General features: G+C 44.3%; 1 protein-coding gene across 1 annotated transcript in view; it reads right to left on the bottom strand.

The window, feature by feature from the left end:
- LOC110538156 (synaptic vesicle membrane protein VAT-1 homolog) overlaps positions 1 to 22302 on the bottom strand; it is a 42223-nt gene that overhangs the window by 14429 nt on the left and 5492 nt on the right. Inside the window, exons 2-3 of the mRNA XM_036938218.1 lie at positions 18896 to 19103; positions 1501 to 1671 (exon numbers count right to left, since the gene is read on the bottom strand). Coding sequence (XP_036794113.1) covers positions 1501 to 1671; positions 18896 to 19103 — 379 coding nt within the window. The remainder of the gene's footprint in view (positions 1 to 1500; positions 1672 to 18895; positions 19104 to 22302) is intronic.

Consider the following 22302-nt stretch of genomic DNA (forward strand, 5'->3'; position numbering starts at 1 on the left):
AGAGGAGAGGAGAGGAGAGGAGAGGAGAGGAGAGGAGAGGAGAGGAGAGGAGAGGAGAGGAGAGGAGAGGAGAGGAGAGGAGAGGAGAGGAGAGGAGAGGAGAGGAGAGAAGAGGAGAGGAGAGGAGAGGGGGAAAGACAGAGAGAGGTAGTCAGTACAGTTCAATGTTGCTTGGTTGGTGGGTATCATATTAGAATGCGGGTGGTGTAAAGGGAGGAGGGCAGGCCGTGCTATGTTTATGCAGAGCAGCCCATACATATGCCAAACGACGGGAGGGGGAGAGAACGCTGGAATTCTACTCATTTTAATGTCACTGATAAGACAAGGAATAAACATAATCCTATCCGAGTTCCATTCCATTCCCAGGTAGTGATTTCTTGGAGAGAATAAATAACAAACTAAAGCTTGAGACCCAGACTCATCCAGGGTCTCTGCAACGTATTATATATCTTTGCTCATGCTGTCTCGCTCTTTCCCAATTATGTCTTTTTTTCAGTGAATGTGGTGCTCCTTAAAGTGGGTTAGTCCTCCTCTCCTCTCCTCTCCTCTCCTCTCCTCTCCTCTCCTCTCCTCTCCTCTCCTCTCCTCTCCCCTCCCCTCCTCTCCTCTCCTCTCCTCTCCTCTCCTCTCCTCTCCTCTCCTCGGTCTATTAGCTGATAGGCCCGTTGATTCACAAGGCTCTCAGCAGGAGCCTGCCCTAACTGAGCCACAGTCACACAGACTGATAGACTCATTGATCCACGCCGCTAATTTGACATGATCTTCTGTCCAAAATATCAGTTATCCCCCCTCTCTCTGTTTCCCTCTCTTTCTCTCTGTCTCACTGCTGCTGCTGGGAGAGGTACTACCAAATGAGCTCCTGGTATAAAATCCTCCACCCTGCTTCTATGAAACCAGAGGTAAGTGAGTAAAGAGTGAGGAATTGGAGGACGTTCTGTTGTTTCGGTGATGAGTAATGAATTAAATGTCTCTTCGGGCAAAAACGGATCTTAAGTGCCCTGGCCTTGGGGATATGTTGGGGGATGTGATCCACACTGAGTCACGGGCTTCTCAAATACTTTGTCTGAGCGGAAGAGCACTTTTCTGTCGAGTGTTGATTACACTCGTGACCGTCTCAAAAACACCCCAGCTATCAGGGCTGAGAGTCGTGACACAGCGAAATGGAAACATCATGCAGATAACAAACAGCAGTTTGTTATCTGCAAATGGAAGACAAACACAACTTTACGAACACAACACTGCAACTACAGAGTATTCCTTAGGACCAACGGTTGCATGACCCAGGGCCCATTAGCCATCTCAGTATACTTATCTCATGGATCACATTGTGGAAATTATGGGTCACACCGTGCTTGTGTCCCAAATGGTGCCCTATTCCCTATGTAGTGAACTACTTTCGACTAGGGCCCATAGTGTGCACTATATAGGCATTAGTGTGCCATTTGAGACGCAGCCCATCTCAGTGCTGTAAGATGGGTCGGATGACCCCTGACCTCTCACCTTTGGGGCTGATCTTGCGGACTTCCTCCACGTAGTCCCGTGTACGGTAGTCAATGCAGTGCGTGACTCCGCCCTGGCTGATGGTCTCGTGCTTACTGGCCGACGCCGTCCCGAACACGGTCACGTCCTTCACTGTCTGACACAGCTGGGTGGCCGCGATGCCCACCCCACCTGGAGAGAGAGAGAGAGAGTTTGTTAGGAGAAAACGTAGAGACAGTCGATGTTGCAGGATATACGTCCTGGCCTGTTATAACATAACAGAGACTAAAGCTCCCAACATGTCATACACATAAGCCCTTGTAGATTACATTTCTCAATTGATGCTTTTTTTTGTGTGTTATTTCCCATGTAGAATTGTTTTTGTTGATACATTATTATTGTTGCTCCAAAATGTTGTTCATTTACAGTGAACATCGCAATTTGCGACCGTGGCAACCACCCATTCACGCCAGTAAAGCAGAGAGAGAGAGAGAGGATAAGGAGACAAAGACGGGTGGTTAAGATGAGCTGGAGCTCAGACTTGTGTATGTGTCCCTTAATTTTCTACCTCGTTGTTTCTCTAAACAGGGTAGCTAAGGGGAGGAAGTATAATACCGAATAAACTCTATCCGAGCTTCACTAATCATTACCTCAAGAGAGATACTCACTCAGGGAGACACCTCCAACTCAATTCAACTCAGCTGATATAAATATGTCTTGAGGCACCCATAAATCCCATTAAATGTGATTTGTTTTGTTTACTGTGACAGGCCAGGTCAGTCAGTAAGAGGCTGGCTGTGTGTGTGTGTGTGTGTGTGGCTCAGGGGTAAGCATGGAGAGCATTAAACACACATCACATTACCTCCTACCCGCCGCCCTGGGCAAAAAGGAACACCCACAACTCGACGTAGAGGCACACAAACATCCACAACTAGAGAAAGTAGCCATTGTACGTCAGATGACAATGGTTGACTTTAGCTTCATGCAAGATGACCTGACTAAGAATCTAGGGTAATTTGGGGTATTTGTTTTGGCTATGGGAGCGAATGTGTGACACGGGGTCAAGGAAACAAGAAAACATCGTTTCGTAACTGTGCCAGTTGAAACAAAACCTTCTCATATAGGGAATAAATCTTTGAAACGATGAACAACGCATTGTCTGTGATGACCTTTGTAGACAAAGTGGCAGCTGTGTGAGAGCATTGCTTTCTGTAGGTGTAACTTACATCAGCATGGCTGTTTGATGTAGTATCGGTGTGTGTATGATTCGCTGTTTCTGAACATACTGTATGTGTGTATGTGTGTGTGTGTGTGTGTGTCTGTGTATGTCTTAAGCCAGGTCTCAATAGGTTACTGTGAAGTAGTGGGACAGAACAGAGAGGACAGAGGGAGGCTGACTGGATGGACTGAACATGGCCCGTAAAGGTCACTCATGCCGGACCAAGTTAAGACCGCGTTTTATCTGAGGCCAGAGCCAATAGAGCAACGTAAAACAGAGCGTTCACAACATGGACATTTTACATTCAAACAGAGCGTTCACAATATGGGCATTTTACATTCAAACAGAGCGTTCACAATATGGGCATTTTACATTCAAACAGAGCGTTCACAACATGGGCATTTTACATTCAAACAGAGCGTTCACAACATGGACATTTTACATTCAAACAGAGCGTTCACAACATGGGCATTTTACATTCAAACAGAGCGTTCACAACATGGGCATTTTACATTCAAACAGAGCGTTCACAACATGGACATTTCACATTCAAACAGAGCGTTCACAACATGGACATTTCACATTCAAACAGAGCGTTCACAACATGGACATTTTACATTCAAACAGAGCGTTCACAACATGGGCATTTTACATTCAAACAGAGCGTTCACAACATGGACATTTTACATTCAAACAGAGCGTTCACAACATGGACATTTTACATTCAAACAGAGCGTTCACAACATGGACATTTTACATTCAAACAGAGCGTTCACAACATGGACATTTTACATTCTAACAGAGCATTAACAACATGGCCATTTTACATTCAAACAGAGCGTTCACAACATGGACATTTTACATCCTAACAGAGCATTAACAACATGGGCATTTTACATTCAAACAGACGCCTGTCTCAAGCATATTTAAACTGCTGTGGTTGACTGTGGTTATCATCAGCAACACGTTGGGATGGGAGTTGTGGTCCACCGTCTTGGTCATACTCACTCACACACCATGAGCTTGAGAAGACAGAGACAAAAGGAACCAAGGAGAAGGTATATTTGAATCTATTGCAGTCGCTGGCTGCTACGTCGTACAGGCTGACCTCCTCTCTCTACTTTGACACTTACAAAGAAAATAAAACTAGAACGAGACCAATTCCCTCCTGGCTCTGCTCTGAAGAGACCTTGAGCCAATGGGAACTCAATAGGCATTTCTCACTGTATTCAAGCCTGGCAAGGAGAAAGAGAGAAGGTCTGCTTCCCAAATGACACTGTATGCTTCCCAAATGACACTGTAGTGCACTAGTTTTGATCAGGGCTAATATGGCTTTGGTCAAAAGTAGTGCACTGTGTAGGGAAGAGGGCATAATTTCCTAGGAACGCGAAGCATTTCGCCACGCTCGCAATAACATCTGCTAACCATGTTTATGTGACAAATACAAATTTGATTTGAAACGCAATCAAAAACTTAATGAAATAACAAGAGCAACGGTGTTGCTGTTGGATGGCAGTGTCAGTGAGTCAGCCTGCCTCCAAACAGCTAGAACTATCTCCCCCTGTCGTTCTGTCCTCAGAGTGAAACCAAGTTTGTGTTGCCAGGGAAACCCAGGCCAAATTGGCGGCGACGACTGAGCAAAGGAGCCATTTTGTTTCATTGGCTGTTTTTCCTCCAGGCAAAACAGGAGGCATTTGGTGGCAATCAGAAGCTCATCCAGGGGTATTATGTGACAGATCAGTCAGTAACACCCACACGATCACCACATAACGACTTACCTAGAGCCAGCAGAGAGTAGACGAGTGTGTACGTTGGTGTGAAGGTTTGAGAGATTGCTTACCTTGAAGAATGCCCCCCCCAAAAGGAAAGCCACATGGACTTCTGCTCACACATCTACTTTGATATGGCAAGCTAGTAATGTGTATGGTCAATATGAAGTGTTTAAGCTGTCGGGGTAGGACAGAGTTTTGATATTTAGAGTTGGTGCCTGTCACACTGTCCCACTCATCCACCTGTGTTAGAAAGGGAGGAAGGGGCACCTGTTTCTGGCTGGATCCCCCTGAGAACCACAGATCCAGGGCCTGCCTGCCCGTCTTGTGAATGATCCGCCATCACAAGACCCAGGTCAGCACTGCCAAGAGCCCCCCCCCCCCCCCCCCCCCCCCCCAAAAAAAAAAAAATACAGACCCACAGAGAGAGAGATAAGCTGAGGTAGGAGGGAGTCTGCAGACAGGAACAGTCTGGATGAAAAGTCTGTTCATATCCGCTAATCTTCACTAATATGTGCTCAAATTAAACAGTTAACCCATCGGTAACCCATTGTTTTGGTTCACATTGCTCTCTTGGTATTTCTCACTAAATTCTCACAAATTCCTTGTCACCTTCTCCCTCTCTCCAGTCAGTGCCCCCTTTTCATCGCTCTCTCGTCTGCTGTGCATGTGGACCTCTTTCCAGTCCTGGTCTTTCCTTGTTTTCTTCCCTTCATTCTCCTGGCAATGTGACGCGAGGTCGTCCCCTGAACACTAACCCGTTGCCTGAACACTAAACCATTGTCTGTGCAAAGATGGCAACTTAAGCAAATTCCCGCGCCTAATTCCATTCGTTCTGCTTGGGATTCAATTGAATAGGTTTCACTGAGAAAATGACAGGGCCGTCAAAAGCGTTGTTTTCCCCTCTCTGTCTCTCGTTAACTGACCAGGGTGTGTAGGGAGGAACAGCATACACAGTGGACTCTTTACACACACACACACACACACACACACACACACACACACACACACACACACACACACACACACACACACACACACACACACACACACACACACACACACACACGCACACGCACACGCACACACACACACATTTTGGCACCAAATCCACTCTAGGTCTCAATAACATGCTCTTCTAGAGTGAAGAGGAATGTTGTCCTAAACACTGTGGAGTTCACATTACTATGTAGTCCAGTATGATGTGTGTGTCCACGCCCAGAGTTCAACGTGAGGAGAGGGTGGGGCCACTAAATGTTGTTGAGATTTCCCAAAGGGAAGGAGGATACGCAAACCTCCTACTACTGTACATACTTGCACCATAGTACAGTCAGTGCACACAGGCACTTTCTCACAGTCATCCACACACTGACCACATTCGTGTGAACGGTGCTTAAGAGGTAAGCTTAAGAGCAACGCAAACATAGAGAGCTCGTCTTCTTAGAATAACTCAAACGGAGAAGCTAACTCACCTCAGACCGTGCTTACTGTCAATTCTAACCTAAAAAGGCTAGGTTGTGGTTATAGGTGTGGGCCCTATGGTGCTAGCAATGATAACACTAGCTAGCACACGTGCTAATGCTAATCACGTGTGAGATGTGAGGCCGCTCATGTCACGTCAGGGTTCCATGCGCTCTGCCCCATGTCATTCTCTGTGTCTCCACTCTCCAAGCTTACCCTCTCCCACACCCTATCATTAGCCTGTGGTGCCTGTGGCTGACAAAGAATGGCACAAAACCATAAACTCAAGAATCCTTCGTTACCAAAGGGACGGTGAACAAGATCAACAAGTCGGACATGATTGAGCAATGTTTCTTGCTCTGTTGTGCAAATCCTACATGAGGCTTACATGAGTGTGTGAGCATAGAAGGGCATTGGGTGTGTGTCTGTGTCTGCTATAAGGAGAGATGACTCTGTGTTACATAACATAGTGTTTTCCCCTTGCTCTGTGGAGCTGTGAACTCGCTGAGTGTTTTAGTATGCTTTCTCGTATGGTAGGTTCCTCTCTGTACCACGTATAGGATGCACATTTTTGGTGACTGGGTGAGTGAATTCAAAACACATCCTGTGCGAGAAGGCAGAACCGACGATTTCCTGAGTGAGAATTCACACAATGCTAACGCACACAGAGACACTAGCACACACATACACTCATTGTACACACAAACACAAACAGGCATGTTCTCATAAAACCCACTGATAACCATGCACAAACAAACACATTGTAGAAAAATAAATACCAACTCAAATGTACAGACAGACACACCTGTGTGTGTGTGTGTGTGTGTGTGTGTGTGACCTTCTGTGGGTGGGTGGAGGGGCTTAAGCTGAATGGGGTCATAAGGCAAGGGTTGTGAGTGAGAGCGTATTCTGATTGGAGGGTGGGTTGGAGGTTGGAGCGGAGCAGAGGCTGCATGCCCTGGTTTTCCTGTGCTATCAGTGCAGCTGATCTGCGTCTGGGTATGATGCCAGCCAGCCAGCTAGGCTCAGAGAACAAACACAACCAGGACTCTCCTCTCCAACACAGCCCTTATTAGCATTCATTGAACTAGGGTAAGACCTACAGCACGGGGTAGTCAGACAGTGGGGAGTCATTGTAGACTGCTAAAGGATATGCTGAAATAGAGACGTGATTTGTCTGAAATTGTAGGATAAACTAACAAAGTGATATTCTGTCTGTCTCTCATATTGAGTGATATCTTACATTCTTAGAAAAAAAGGTGCTTTCTAGAACCTAAAACGTTTCGGTTGTCCACATAGGAGAACTCTTTGAAGAACCCTTTTTGGTTCCATGTAGAAACCTTGCAACAGAGGGTTCTACCTGGACCCAAAAAGGGTTGTACCTGGACCCAAAAAGGGTTCTCCTGTGGGGAAAGCTGAATTACCCTTCTGGGACCCTTTTTCTAAGAGTGTAGAGTGAGCAGGTAACATCAACATCTCTGTCACCTCTATCTCTTCTCTTCCATTATCGTCTTCACTCAATCTCCTTTCTTTTTCTTTCTGTCTTTCTGTCTTTCTGTCTTTCCCTCCTCTCCTCTCCTCTCCTCTCCTCTCCTCTCCTCTCCTCTCCTCTCCTCTCCTCTGTCTGTTGATACAGGGTAGTGTTAGTCAGACCCTCTGGCCCAGACCCAGTCAAGTGTGTATGTATGTGTGTGCACGCACGTGTGTGTTAGTGTGTGTGTGTGTGTGTATTATTGGGCGTGGTGGCATGCAGGGCTGTTGGCCAGACCTAATCCATAAACACAGGGTCCAGTTCAGGGAGAGGTCGCAGGAAAAGGCTCTTGGCTGGGTACAGTGAACCCCCCCCCAAACACGTCCAAATGTCACTGCACTCCTTCCCTTGCCCTGTCCCTCTGGAGAAAACAAAGGGGGGAATGTATGCACTCTCCCCGATGACGAGGTATCGAGCACTGATACGCCATGGTCATGAGGAACCTCCCCGGTCGGGGTCATGCGGAGGGGGGAGGAGGGGAGGTGGAGGATGCAGATGTGCGAGTCCAGCGGACAGAGAGGGCGGGATGGTAGGAGAACAACATGCCATTGTTTGGGGAGAGGGGACGGGAACGGCCGGCCCACAGGCCCACGAGAGAGAGAGGCAGCTGGGGTCAGTCAACGATTCCCGGGTTCACACACAGCCATGACACTGACACACCAGGGGTACCTCTTTATCTCTCTCTCTCTCTCTCTGAGTCTCTGTACTAAACTCTATGACAGAGGTACGGTTGAGGTTTACCTTTGAATTTGGTCTCCTTAGCTGAGGTCTCTTCTCTTGGGTACGAGGACAGAGAAGGCCTATGTTAATAATCTCCAGAGAGCTAAAACATTGACAGTGGCAATTATGCTGGAGAGGACATACAGTATCTTTCCTTGTCATGAGGTGGGTGGGGGGTGGTGCTGCTGCAGGCAATGAGCTAGACACCTCTCTGCCTGGGTCCTCACAGTGGGAGCCAACAAGTTAGCAGCCTGTGGAAAACACCAGACAGCACCACCATAGAGCCACATAGAGCCATAGACAGAGCTCTAGTAGTTTCTCATTCACCAGCATGGCTCTACGGCACCACAGGCCGATAAGAGGGAAGAAACCGAGTAACATTGATGAAGAGACTGATGACAGCCGAAGCAGAAGATTGCTCAACAAACAATGACTCTATGGTCAACACGATAAGAAGCTGGCTGTTGATCTATATATTGATTTACTGCCAGTAAAAATGACAGACAATTGAATCATATCTGTCTGGACATGCCCTGAGATTGGATATGAGAAATGGCTCCTTGTGTCCTCATGCAGTACCACCCACTGTTTTAATATACTATAGCTGTACAAACGGAGTCACTGAATCTTATTAAAAAGCTGTCTGTGTTCACTATTAAAGACATGCATCCGGACACACTGAAGTTCTGTACATACGTGTAAAACTGTAGGTTAGAGATAAGATTCAAATAGCTGGTTGTGTTTTTAATCTCACTGGTGGAAGAGCAAGACAGGCAACCACTGACACACAACCACACTAATATAAAAACACGCACGTACCATTACTGTGGTTGTGGTTGTGCACACACACACGCACACACACACACACACACGCACGCAAGCACGCACACGCACGCACACACACAAACACACACACAGACACACACACACGCACGCACGCACGCACGCACGCATGCACAATGTTTGATATCTGACACTAATCTAGAGTTTAAAATCAGAGACGTGCTCTGACAGACTCTTAGGCTGCAGCAACATCATTGCCCAACACCCTCCACCACCATGTGAGGGGGAGGAGGCCACATGACCCAACCAACCAGAGGTGTTAGCTAGGGACTATAATAATACCCCCGGCTACATATATGCTGCAATGTAAACTTGCGAACTTGTCACGTCTCCACCGGAGGTAGAGCACGACACTTGCCTGACAGTTGTCCCCTCTAAGAAGGGCAGTGTAAACAGAATTGTCTCGTTAAGCCAACACTCTTACAGTAAACATTTTAATAGCATACCAATATTTTTGAAACAGCTGAAGTGTACAGACATTTTCCTTATTTTATTTACTTGTTTTATTGAATTTGTACCTGAAATTGTAGTAGCAGCCTGTTACATTCTGAAATTGTCGCCGTAGCTTTATATCTCAACAGTGTATTTTTGTTGTTGTTGCTTGACTGCACTGAGGTCCAGGCAAGAAGCTGTTCCCTAGGAAATGATCAACGTTTTCAGTCGCAATTTGCTTTTACCTCATATAATGACTTCCATGATATTGATAAAATGAAGCCTGGTTTGTTCTAAGGTAACTTTAATATGGTAGTTAGGAGCTCTAAGGCTTACACTATCTAGCTATGGTTCAGCTAATCGTCAGCATATAGTAGCTACAGACAGCATGTTTATATGAGAATGCAGAAATTATTTTGTTTCGCTAGCTAGCTTGCTAGCTAATGTTGCCTAGCTAGCTGTGTAGCCTATATTATAATATGAATGACACTGTATGATAACGTTACTGTCTTTTATATTCGTATGGGAGGGGTAAACATTCATTATTGATATGCTAATGTTACTTGAGTTAGCTGTGTTAGCTATTGTTAGCACTTTAATGTGTACATGTCGCGGACATGAGTCGTTCATGGTCACGTGATGAAGTAGCCCCGCCTGTGAACTTCAAAACCAGTGTCTGCCCTCAGCCCAAGAGGGAATTTTCTCTTGGGTTGCAGTCCAAACGCAAAATAGACAGCCCCTGGCCCTACTGTAAACCCTCAGCCCTTGAATGACGTTTTACATCATCACATCCGAGTGTACCTTAAATGTCCCTTGCCCAAGTGAGAGAGAGTGATGATCGGAGAGGCAACGTCCTTGGTGGAAATCTTGAAGTTGAGTTTTAAAACAACCAACCTAAAGCTATTAATGTACCTAGCAAGCTAACATAGCTAGCTAGCTATCCGGTCAGGTAGTGAGCTACAGTTACCCATAGCTGGCTAGCTTGTTTTATAGTTTGGTCATTTATTCCAATACATTCTGAATTCCCAAAAATATGTTTATGAAGCTAGCTACATTTTATAGGCTCCTCACTACGAGACTAAGCCAATTTGAACATCATTCCCATTTGCCAATGCTTAAATCAATGGCATCTATATATTTTTTTGCAAGCTAGCATCATCATTTTGTCTCACATGCCGAAAATGCAGCCATGTTGATGAAATTTGACACTTAAATTTGACACAGTTTGACACATGAATACAGTTTGCATTGAACTGTGGGTCATATCAATCCCACAAGTGATCAAAGTTGTCCACTTGCTCACTCAAGCTAAATCGAGGGCCTAGGGGGCAATGTTAGTGAATTGGACATCCACTTAAGATGGCAATCAAACTGCATCCTGTTTCGACGGGGATTCCCCTGAGGAAAAGTAGCTAGCGCAAGGCCTGATGGGGTAAAAAAGAAAATGTTTGGACTGCAGGCTTGGTCTAATGGTCTAAGATGTTGGTTGATCCTTTAGGAAACCCGTGGTTGTAAGTGCTGAGAAAAGACACATTTTATTCCTATTCTTATGAGTAGAAATAAAAGCTATGCATTAAGCCTCTTTAGTCATAAGAGTCACACCTAGTCGACAGATATTTAGCACACCTCATAAGCTGTCCTAACCCATTAAGAGTTACCAGCAGCTGTTTTGATAATATAAAAATGTAGCGAGTCAGTGGTTCCTGTGCCACATGCAATTGTTTTGGAGTTATTTAAATAATGTTTTGATAATTCTTTATAACCAACCAATAAATAATCTAAATATTCATGCAACAGCATCTCTTGTGTCGTTGACAATGATTTCACGAGGCTTATTTCACATCATATGCTTAAACACTTATAACAAAAAGGCTAATAAATAAACAAATAAATGTTTTATTTTGATTATTTAATTACCTATATTATGTTATTTCATAACATAAATAATAATAACATAAATAATGTTATGTTATTTGTATGCAACATTGTTTGCAACATTATCGGCAAGTGACTTGAGGCTGACTGTGCCAATGCGATTTAGAGTTGTTAAATGGGAGTGACAAGTGCGTTGATATAACGGTAATATTGTAAAAGTTCAGCTTTTAACAACCATTAGAATTGGTTAAAAAAAGGTTATGCATGCCAAAATATAAGGTGAAAATGAAGAGAAGTGATCGTGTCAGGTTAAATTATATCAAACGTTTTCCCATTGTAACATTTGATTTACATTCCCCATCATTTGCAACAATGTCATTGAGTGTCATTACTATCTTTCCTTTGCGGTTCCTCAAACTGTTGTGATACCAGCTGAGATAAGCTTGTGAGCAGTGTCTTAACATCATCCTAAAACACTCTGAGCTGGGAGCTATTTTTGGCTTAAAACCGGTTTTATCAGGATTCCTAGGATATTTTCTGAGATGCTTTGTGAATACGGGCCCCAGGTTTATATTCCTCGCGTTACAATGGCGCCCAACGTGGGGCAGTCTCTCAAAGGGGAGGAGGTCAAAGGGGAGGAGGTCAAAGGGGGGTGAACATAGCAGACATGAGTCGGTCATGGTCCCGTGATGAGGTAGCCCCGCCTGCAAACTTCCAAACCAGTGTCTGCCCTGAGTGCCCTCAGTCAAAGAGGGAATTTTGGTCTAAAGGTCTAAGACGTGGGAGACCCTGTTCATATCCCTTGTGTTACATACAGACAACAAAATAAACCCTTTCATTGTCTACACATGCTTGTGGACTGTTGCATTACTCAATATTGTAATATGTTTTAGAAGATAAATTGCTCGGATTGTTGAATACTTTTTGCTTACTAGCAAGTGGCTACTGTGATATTTACGGTCAATTTGAGCGGCGGACCAAGAATGTCACATAGCCAACCACAACAAAAGGGAAGGATGTAATGTGAATTGAGAAGTAGATTCCGTTCCCCACTCCGCTCCTCAGACTCTCCTTCATCTCTCATAGTGGGAATAGGGTTCTAAATGTGTGTACTCAAAAGAAATGCACATGAAAGTAGCACCGCTGCTGCAGCTAGTGTACGTACTGCCTCTACGGTTACAAACACAATAAATTGCCTTCACAAACAGTGAAGAAAATATACATCTATAGGTTGTTTAATGACCCTGAGTGGGTGAGAGATTTCAAAAATAAAGAAAGAATAAGAATAATTCTTCTTCTTCTTCAGGCAATGACGCTGTTGGGCAAATGTTTCTATTATGGATTCAGTAATCCTTTGTTGTTATCCATGTGTCCTTACAGACAGGTGGGAGCCATGAGAAACCAGAGGTCCAGACCTGCGTAGACTGTGTCCGAAACTGAATACAATTCCCTATATAGGTTCTGGTAAAGGGTAGTGCACTATATAGGGATTAGGGTGCCATTCGGGACTACACTACACTCTACCAGACCAAGGGGAACACTTAGTGTTGTACGCCCCCTCCTTCTATGGAAACCATACACTCGTACAGTGCACAAAACCCCAGGCGAACTGAGTTCCACTTTTACAACAATGTCCAAATTGATGAATGACATCATCTAAATAATAGGAATGAAAGCAAACACCTGTGAATTCCACGGTGACTTTTAACTGAGTGATTAGCCTGACTCATTAGCCTCTGCTAGCTCTGAAACACACTTGTGGATATTACAGTAGTACGTGAATCTCATACTTCATCTCGTAATGATTGTGTTCCATGTCAAGTGGCACACACACCTGCACTGAGTAGAGTGAAGTGGTTCCTAACATACACAGAAGGATAAATCATCTGTGCTTCTCATAGCCATATCTGCCGGAGTGCGGGAAAGGGAAAGGGGATGCCTAGTCAGTTGCACAACTGAAAGCATTCAACCAAAATGTGTCTTCTGCATTTAACCCAACCCCTCTGAATCAGAGATTTGAGAATACACAGAGCTGGTATATATATATTTCAATATATTCTAAATAAATGAAATTGAATTACCACAAGAATTCCACTAAAAACGATAGAATGACAAACCAAATACTATAAATACAGTTGAAGTCGGAGGTTTGCATACACCTTAGCCAAATACATTTAAACTCACTTTATTTTTTATTTTTTATTTTTTACAATTCCTGACATTTAATCATAGTAAAAATTCCATGTCTTAGGTCAGTTATGATCACCACTTTATTTTAAGAATAAGAAATGTCAGAATAATAGTAGAGAGAATTATTTATTTCAGTTTTTGTCTATTTCATCACATTCCCAGTGGGTCAGAAGTTTACATACGCTCAATTAGTATTTGGTAGCATTGCCTTTAAATTGTTTAACTTGGGTCAAACGTTACGGGTAGCCTTCCACAAGCTTCCCACAATAAGTTGGGTGAATTTTGGCCCATTCCTCCTGACAGAGCTGGTGTAGCTGAGTCAGGTTTGTAGGCCTCCTTGTTCTCACACGCTTTTTCAGTTCTGCCCACAAATGTTAGATAGGATTGAGGTCAGGGCTTGTGATGGCCACTCCAATGCCTTGACTTTGTTGTCCATAAGCCATTTTGCCACAACTTTGGAATTATGCTTGGGGTCATTGTCCATTTGGAAGACTCATTTGTGACCAAGCTTTAACTTCCTGACTGATGTCTTGAGATGTTGCTTCAATATATCCACATAATTTTCCTCCCTCATGATGCCCTCTATTTTGTGAAGTGCACCAGTCCCTCCTGCAGCAAAGCACCCCCAAAACATGATGCTGCCACCCCTGTGCTTCACGGTTGGGATGGGTGTTCTTCGGCTTGCAAGTCTCCCCCTTTTTCCTCCAAACATAACAATGGTCATTATGGCCAAATGGTTCTATTTTTGTTTCATCAGACCAGAGGACATTTCTCCAAAAATTCCCATCTTTGTCCCCATGTGCAGGTAAACCGTACTCTGGATTTTTTATGGCGGTTTTGGAGCAGTGACTTCTTCCATGCTGAGTGCCCTTTCAAGTTATGTCGATATAGGACTTGTTTTACTGTGGATAAAGATACTTTTGAACCTGTTTCCTCCAGCATCTTCACAAAGTCCTTTGCTGTTGTTCTGGGATTGATTTGCACTTTTCACACCAAAGCACGGTCATCTCTAGGAGACAGAACGAGTTTCCTTCCTGAGCAGTATGACGGCTGCGTCTTTATACTTACGTGCTATTGTTCGTAAAGACGAATGTGGTACCTTCAGTCGTTTGGAAATTGCTCCCAAGGATGAACCAGACTTGTGGAGGTCTACAATTTTTTTCTGAGGTCTTTGCTGATTTCTTTTGATTTTCCAATGGTCAGGCAAAGAGGCACTGAGTTTGAAGGTGGGCCTTGAAATACATCCACAGGTACACATCCAATTGACTCAAATGAGGTAAATTATCAGAAGCTTCTAAAGCCATCACATCGTTTTCTGGAATTTTCCAAGTTGTTTAAAGGCACAGTCAACTTAGTGTATGTAAACTTCTGACCCACTGGAATTGTACATACAGTGAATTATAAGGGAAATAATCTGACTGTAAACAATTTTTGGAAAAATGACTTGTGTCATGCACAAAGTAGATGTCCTAACCAAGAAATTTGTGGAGTGGTTGAAAAACGAGTTTTAATGACTCCAACCCAAGTGTATGTAAACTTCTGACTTCAACTGTATGTATACCACTTTGAGCAGAACGTTGAACATACAGTAGATATAACTCAATCCCGGCAGCTCAGCGTAATGTGACAGGGGGTTACACCGAGATGTAGGATCCAAATTTACTGTATGTCTGCAATGATGTTCATAAAACTCCACGGACCTCCTCTTGCGCAGTGGAACCCAAGATGATGTGACCACTTGGTTACGGTGACACCGTTCCGCCGAGGACACCCAAACCATAGTTGCCACCGCAAAGCCCAAGGAGCTTGACTGGAAGTTGTTGTAGCCCTGCTTGGGATATTTAGACTATATTGGCTTTTGGTTGAGATCAACGCAGCTCTAGCTTGGTATGTCAGGGTGGGCAATTATAAATGTGAATTGGGCCAAGTTGGAGGTAATAATGCATTTAGGTCATAGTTTATTGAGATGCATGAATACACAACACCAAAAGCTTGATTTTATGGCTGTTTTAAATTGAATTTCCTGCATTTCTACGTAGTAATGATTTATGTTCACTAATTTGTCAATTGATTTGATAGCATGTTAATGTATGCAAATAAATTCTATGAATGGTTCACCTCTCTGTTTTCTTTTATTCTATAATATGGTATATTTTAGAGGTAGACCGATTATGATTTTTATTGGAGGACCAAAAAAAGCCGATACCGATTAATTGCCCGATTAATTTTATTTATTTGTAATAATGACAATTACAACAATACTGAATGAACACTTATTTTAACTTAATATAATACATCAATAAAATCAATTTAGCCTCAAATAAATAATGAAACATGTACAATTTGGTTTAAATAATGCAAAAACAAAGTGTTGGAGAAGAAAGTAAAAGTGCAATATGTGCCATGTAAGAAAGCTAACGTTTAATTCCTTGCTCAGAACATGAGAACATATGAAAGCTGGTGGTTCCTTTAACATGAGTCTTCAATATTCCCAGGTAAGAAGTTTTAGGTTGTAGTTATTATAGTTATTATAGGAATTATAGGACTATTTCCCTCTATACCATTTGTATTTCATTAACCTTTGACTATTGGATGTTCTTATAGGCACTTTAGTACTGCCAGTGTAACAGTATAGCTTCCGTCCCTCTCCTCGCTCCTCCCTGGGCTCGAACCAGGAACACAACGACAACAGCCACCCTCGAAGCAGCGTTACCGATGCAGAGCAAGGGGAACAACTACCCCAAGGCTCAGAGCGAGTGACGTTTGAAACGCTATTAGCACGCACCCCGCTAACTAGCTAGCCATTTCACATCAGTTACACAGCCTTATCTCGGGAGTTGATAGGCTTGAAGTTATAAACAGCGCAATGCTTGACGCACAACAAAGAGCTGCTGGCAAAACGCACGAAAGTGCTGTTTGAATGAATGCTTACGAGCCTGCTGCTGCCTACCACCGCTCAGTCAGACACTTGTATGCTTGTATGCTCAGTCAGATTATATGCAATGCAGGACACGCTAGATAAACTATTAATATCATCAACCATCTGTAGTTAACTAGTGATTATGATTGATTGAATGATTGTTTTTTATAAGATAAGTTTAATGCTAGCTAGCAACTTACCTTGTCTTACTGCATTCGCGTAACAGGCACTCCTGTTACTCCTTGTGGAGTGCAACGAGAGGCAGGTGGTTATTGCGTTGGACTAGTTAACTGTAAGGTTGCAAGATTGCATCCCCCGAGCTGACAAGGTGAAAGTCTGTCGTTCTGCCTCTGAACGAGGCAGTTAACCCACCGTTCCTAGGCCGTCATTGAAAATAAGAATGTGTTCTTAACTGACTTGCCTAGTTAAATAAAGATTAAATAAAGGTGTAAAAAAAAAAAAAAAAATCGACCAAATCGGTGTCCAAAAATACAGATTTCCGATTGTTATGAAAACTTGAAATCGGCCCTAATTAATTGGCCATTCCGATTAATCGGTCGACCTCTAGTATATTGTAACCATGTGTTCAAGCTAATCAAATCAACGTTGATTTCTGATACAGCGTAGCGTTAGCTTCACAATATAATGAAATGCCAAGTCGGAACAAAAGCTCTCATCTCAAACAGTGCAATGAGATTTTAAGCTATACGTATTTATATTTAGATTAGGCTATAGCCTACAAATAGCTATCCCACGTAGTCATAGGCTTATTAGGCTATACTGCAAATTATTGTTGTCTGTTCCTGAACTGGCCGAATGACAGAGCTGTCCTTCAGCAACACAAGTTGTTTAAACTTCTTTAACATCATTATGCGATTCTGGCGCTGTCTTTTTAGCACCCGGAAGGGCTGTCCAAACACTTAATAACACTCATCAAGACATGTTACCTACGCATAATAGTCCTGGTCATCACTTGTTATTATTACAAATAAGATATTAGCACTTCTCACAATGATGCTTGGATAAAAGCTGAATCAATGTCTCGCAAGATCACATAATGATTCATTTGCATTTTACTGACACAGATGCAGATGCAGTTTGGACGTTTCACCGGTAAAACGTGAAGAATTATCATTCACGATTGACAGTGATGATGGCCTATTTTGAAATTAGGTATGCCCATCTTGGTGTTTGAGGGTATTACAAATAGAACATTGTGTGGGCATACCAGTAGACAGAAGTTGCAATTGGAGGATGCATTTTATACACAGGCCTATTCTACAATGACATTCAATAGGCTACATCTGTCGGTACAAACTTTGATTGAGGAAATGATGACGTGATTTTAATGTGTTGACACATAACAGATGCACGCTGCACACATGCATGTACTATATGCACAGGAAGAATAAAAAATAACTGTCTTCCATTTTGACCAGCTGGCCTTTTCCTTGACACACAATGGAGACACTCACTCTCTTACGCTCAAAAACACTCAAAACCTCAACACACCCATACACAGGTGCTTACGCCCCCTCACTCCCCCATTCCTCCACCCATACAGTGCACTGTGACCCCCAAAGCCAGGTGACAGGTGCTCCTCCAACCCCAACTCTCACCACTTCTCTGCTCTACTCAGTACTGACACACACAGGGTTGGATCTTAAGTGGTATTTGCAATACTCTTACATAGTATCTACAATATCACTACAATATCTCTATCATATTCACATAGTTATAATACACAATCATTGATGCATTTCCTTGGGTTCATTGGGTTCATAGTACACAACATTCTTGACCTGGACTGGACTATGGGTTTAGCACTATACACCATTCAAGACTTATCACTGTGTTTTCCCAAGGAATGTATTCATATTGTATTCAGGAATGTATTCATATATGTATTCATATTGTTCCTTTGAATGACAGAGACCCCCCTGCTGGCCTGCAGGTGTATACGTATGCAATAAGGCCAGAGGAGGTGTGGTATATGGCCAATATACCACGGCTAAGGGCCATGTCCAGGCACTCCGCGTTGTGACACAACACAGAGTTCCTGGACACAGCCCTTAACCGTGGTATATTGGCCATATATCACAACCCCCCGAGGAGTCTTATTGCTATTATAAACTAGTTACAAATGTAATTAGAGCAGTAAAACTAAAAATGTTGTCATACCTGTGGTATACGGTCTGATATACCATGCCTTTCAGCCAATCAGAATTCAGGGCTCAAACCACCCAGTTTATAATAAGAAATAAGTGTGTCACTGGATTACAATTACAATAGTACTTACTCTAATTATATGGGTCACTCATGATTAAATTGTATGGGATGTGTGTCTTGTTCTATGTTCTGTCCCTATACCAGTGATGGCGATTGGTTCCTACTTACACAGTGTTTATGGTGATTGGTTCCTACCTACCCAGGTGTCTATGGTGATTGGTTCCTACCTGCAGCAGAGTGAATGAGGATGCTCTGGTTGGGCCTCAGGTTGCCAAAGTCAAACAGCATCATGTAGGCGGTGATGTAGTTGACGGGGAGGGCGGCGGCTTCCTCAAAAGTCATTCCCTCTGGGATGAGGAATGTGTGGGTAGCGGGCACTACGGCCACCTCCTGCCACAGCCCACAGCGGTTGAGCACCAGCACCTTGTCACCCACCTGCATGGACGGGAAAGAGTCATGGCTTACTATAAGGTTGCAAAATCCCAGTACATTTCTGACAATTCCTAGGGTTTCCAAGAATCCTGGTTGGAAGATTCACAGAATCAGGAGGGAATAGGCAGGAAATCCTGGATCCAAACAGGATTTGGAGAAAACCTGGGAATGTGGGTAAAGTTAGTGGGATTTTGCAACCCTAACTAGTGTATATCTACTGTAGACATGTCATTTAGTTCACAAGTTACAAGTGGCTATGTTTATGGAAAGCAAGGGATCAGCTGTTTTGTGGTTTGGTGTTGGGGGGAATTTTACAAATCTAAGGTTCACAATGCAAATACTGTGGAGGTCAGGTTAGTTATTTTGTCATTAGTTGTTTGTTATATAGGACCACACACTGTGACAACAGTCAACATCATAACATGATGTGGCATTAGCCCCCACTGCTACTCCTCTCTCTCTGACAATTATCACCTCCCTCCTTATCAGCCCAACCCCCCTCCTCTCCCTTGCTTGTCATTTTGGGCGCCGTGTCCCCATTCGGGCTTATCAGAGCAGCAGGAACCTCCGACCCTCTCCTGTCTGTCCAGGAGGAAGAGCCCCATTGTAAACATCCCCCCCTGCCGAGGAACTGGCCAATCGGGGAGGGAAACACCAGGGACACAGGAAACAGAGCCCACCACTGCATTCTAACATTCTTCCTGTTTTCTTCCTCCTTCCTTCTCCACCCCACCTCTACATCCATCTGACTCCTTCCTTCCCTCGTTCTACTCCTCTCCCTTTCCCTCAACCTGTCACTTTTCCGCGCTGTCTCTCCCTCTTACTCCTTCAGTATCTCTTCTGATTGTCTCTCTCTCTCTGTCTTGTACAGTATCTCCTTTACCCCCTCTTTTTTTAATCTCCCTCCCTCCTCCCGTCACCCTTTCTCTATCTCCTTCTCTCCACCTCCCTCCATGGGCCCTGTGCGAGGAGTTGCCCGTTTCCCCTCTTCCTCATCAGTGAGACAGGACAATGGGTCCCATCTTCTCCCCTGGCCACTCTCCACTCATCAGCGGCCCTGCCAGATTCTTCTCCATGGTTGAGCACAAGACAAGCTCTCTCCTCCTGGGAACAAACCCACTCCTCCCGCCCCAGCCTCCCCACCATCCTCCCGCCCGCCCGGGCCTCTCTAATGGTCTGGAGGGAGCGATGCGCCTCGCTGTCTGTCTATCCACTCCAATTAGAGAGATCTCCCTCTTCCCTCTCATTCACTCTCCCTCTCTTTATATCCCCGTCTCAAGCTGATGCGTTTTGAGTCCTTCCTCTTTCTCTCTTTCACTCCTTTTCTATCAGTCTTCATCTTTCACTCTCTCTTTCTTTCCCTCTGCCTGTCCTTCTCTCCGTCTCCCTGTGTCTGTGGTGAAACTCATTGCCCTCAATCTGTTAATTGGAGCTCCAGTAAGGCAGGTAGGATCAATAGGCGGAGGCGTTGGAGCCTAGCAGGAAACACGCTGATGACTCAACCCTCACATTCAACTACATCGGCAAGTATTGTGTGCCCATGTGAGGCATGTGAGTCACCGTCACACACACACACACACACACACATGCACACACGCAAACACACACACACACACACACACACACACACACACACACACGAGAAGAACACACACACATGCACACACGCAAACAGAAGAACAAGACACACACACACAGAACATACTCCCACTCAAACACACTCTTGGCCAAAGTCCTCCTTGTGACTTGTGTATCACAGCACTTGTTACTGTGTGACCCCCCTCCTAATTCTCTCATGCCCCCCCCCCCCCCCCCCCCCCCCCCCCCCCCCCCCCCCCTCCGACGTCACCACAAAGTGTATGAGGGGGAGCTTCTCAAAGAGCCTTGTAGTCAGCTGCTGTACACCACTGGTCTTTATCAACTAGTGATTCATGTTTGGGGGTAAGTGGGCTACAAGTCAGAGGTTATGTGGTTTGACGAGCTCATCAACTTTTGCCCCCAATTGGTTAGATCATGGATTCTAGTCTCAACTGGAGGAGTAGCTGTGAACTCCGTATGGCTCTTTAATTTTCTCATGGAGCCTAGGTTATACTAAAGGACAAAGGACAATGTATTCATCCTACTGTGTTGTGTCAGCAGTGTTGTCGTCTAACATTGTTAAGAGTAAATCATAGGCGTCCCATTGTGACATAGCTACACGGCTCTGAGAACACCATCCACGGTTGACACACAGAGGCCAAATGCGCACTTCCCCATAATTCCCAGCGAACGCGTCTCCGGCACGCTTCCTCTATTCATTTGAATGTGTTGACAGTTGGAGAAATTGCTTGAGCTGTGTTGGAACTTCCAAAGTCTGAAAGGTCAACGGTCCAATATTCTAGAACAACCACTGTGCGTACGCCGACACGTTTTGGACTCTGATAAACCCTTCAGTCTGCGGATGTGTGAACCGTGTGAGACTGAGAGGGTCATCCATGGAGCATTATATGTGTCAGGATCACGGCCCCGCCCTGTTCACGGATGAAACCTACCTTGAGTTTGACCTATAATCTGTGCTTTCTACCTGCTATTTCTACCATTGCAGCCGTTACCATGACAACGGTACCGCGACAGCAAGTCTTGTTACTGATAGGCTAGAACTGTTTACGGTAACAAACTTGGAGACGTACAGACGTCGTATTTCTGAGTTGTCTTTCTTGGTCCCTCTCGGTTCTGTTGAGTTTTTATGAGTGTGTGTGCTTTCGGCAGTGTTATAATTAGGCAATAAGGCCCGAGAGAGTGTGGTATATGGCCAATATACCATGGCTAAGAGCTGTCCTTAAGCACAACGCAACGCGGAGTGCCTGGACACAGCCCTTAGCCATGTTATATTGGCCATATACTACAAACCCCCGAGATGTCTTATTGCTATTAGAAGCTGGTTACCAATGCAACTAGAGCAGAAAAACACATGTTTTGTCAGACCCATGGTTTGGCTCAACATTCAGGGCTCGAACCACCCAGGTTATAATAGTTGTTATAAACTGGATGGTTTGAGCTCTGAATGCAGAATGGCTGACAGCCATGGTATATCAGACCGTGTACCACAGGTATGACAAAACATGTATTTATACTGCTCTAACTACGCTGGTAACCAGTTTCTAATAGCAATAAGGCACGTTGGGGTTTGTGGTATATGGCCTATATACCACGGCTAAGGACC

This window comes from Oncorhynchus mykiss, chromosome 12, assembly GCF_013265735.2.
Source record: "Oncorhynchus mykiss isolate Arlee chromosome 12, USDA_OmykA_1.1, whole genome shotgun sequence".
In the NCBI taxonomy this organism is placed as follows: domain Eukaryota; kingdom Metazoa; phylum Chordata; class Actinopteri; order Salmoniformes; family Salmonidae; genus Oncorhynchus; species Oncorhynchus mykiss.